Genomic DNA, 510 nt, shown 5'->3' with positions numbered 1-510 from the left:
GCCGTGTCGACGTAGCCGCACTGCTTCCCCGTGAAGTTGGTGGGAGAGAAGCAGCTGATCTGCAAGCCTAGGGTGAGGGCAAGGGTGAACGGAGGTCCGGCGAGCACGGGCGAGCGCCCCGCAGCCAGGTGCCGATGCGTTTCAGGAGGGTGATTACATCTAAGGCGTCACTTCGAATTGAAAAAGCCTTTTTCACGGTCATTTTGTGGCTGTCCTTCCCCACCGCTGCGTTTTCCAGCAAGGACTTTTCCATCGCTCCCCGAACACAAACCCTTTGAGCACGGCCGCGGGTACACAGTGGGGGGGGAACTGGAGACCGCCCAGAAACCGGAGTCAAACCAAATCCCCGGGGGCAGGAGCGGGGACGTTGGCCGAGGCCAGATTTAGCCCACGGTCGCGACGCGCCATCAATGCAACCCTCTGTGCTGCCCTCGCAAACCCCGGCGGGGCGTATACCCCGAGCCGCCCTGCCGGCGGGCCCCCCTCCTCGGGAACAACCCCCCGGCCCCC

General features: G+C 64.1%; 1 protein-coding gene across 1 annotated transcript in view; it reads right to left on the bottom strand.

The window, feature by feature from the left end:
* PANX3 (pannexin 3) overlaps positions 1-510 on the bottom strand; it is a gene marked incomplete at its 3' end in the record, with an annotated part of 3,555 nt that overhangs the window by 1,195 nt on the left and 1,850 nt on the right. Inside the window, exon 2 of the mRNA XM_009324524.1 lies at positions 3-67. Within this exon, the coding sequence (XP_009322799.1) occupies positions 3-67 (65 nt within the window). The remainder of the gene's footprint in view (positions 1-2; positions 68-510) is intronic.

Source organism: Pygoscelis adeliae, unplaced genomic scaffold (assembly GCF_000699105.1).
Source record: "Pygoscelis adeliae isolate BGI_AS28 unplaced genomic scaffold, ASM69910v1 Scaffold945, whole genome shotgun sequence".
NCBI lineage: Eukaryota > Metazoa > Chordata > Aves > Sphenisciformes > Spheniscidae > Pygoscelis > Pygoscelis adeliae.
This window is presented reverse-complemented; position numbering and strand designations above follow the sequence as displayed.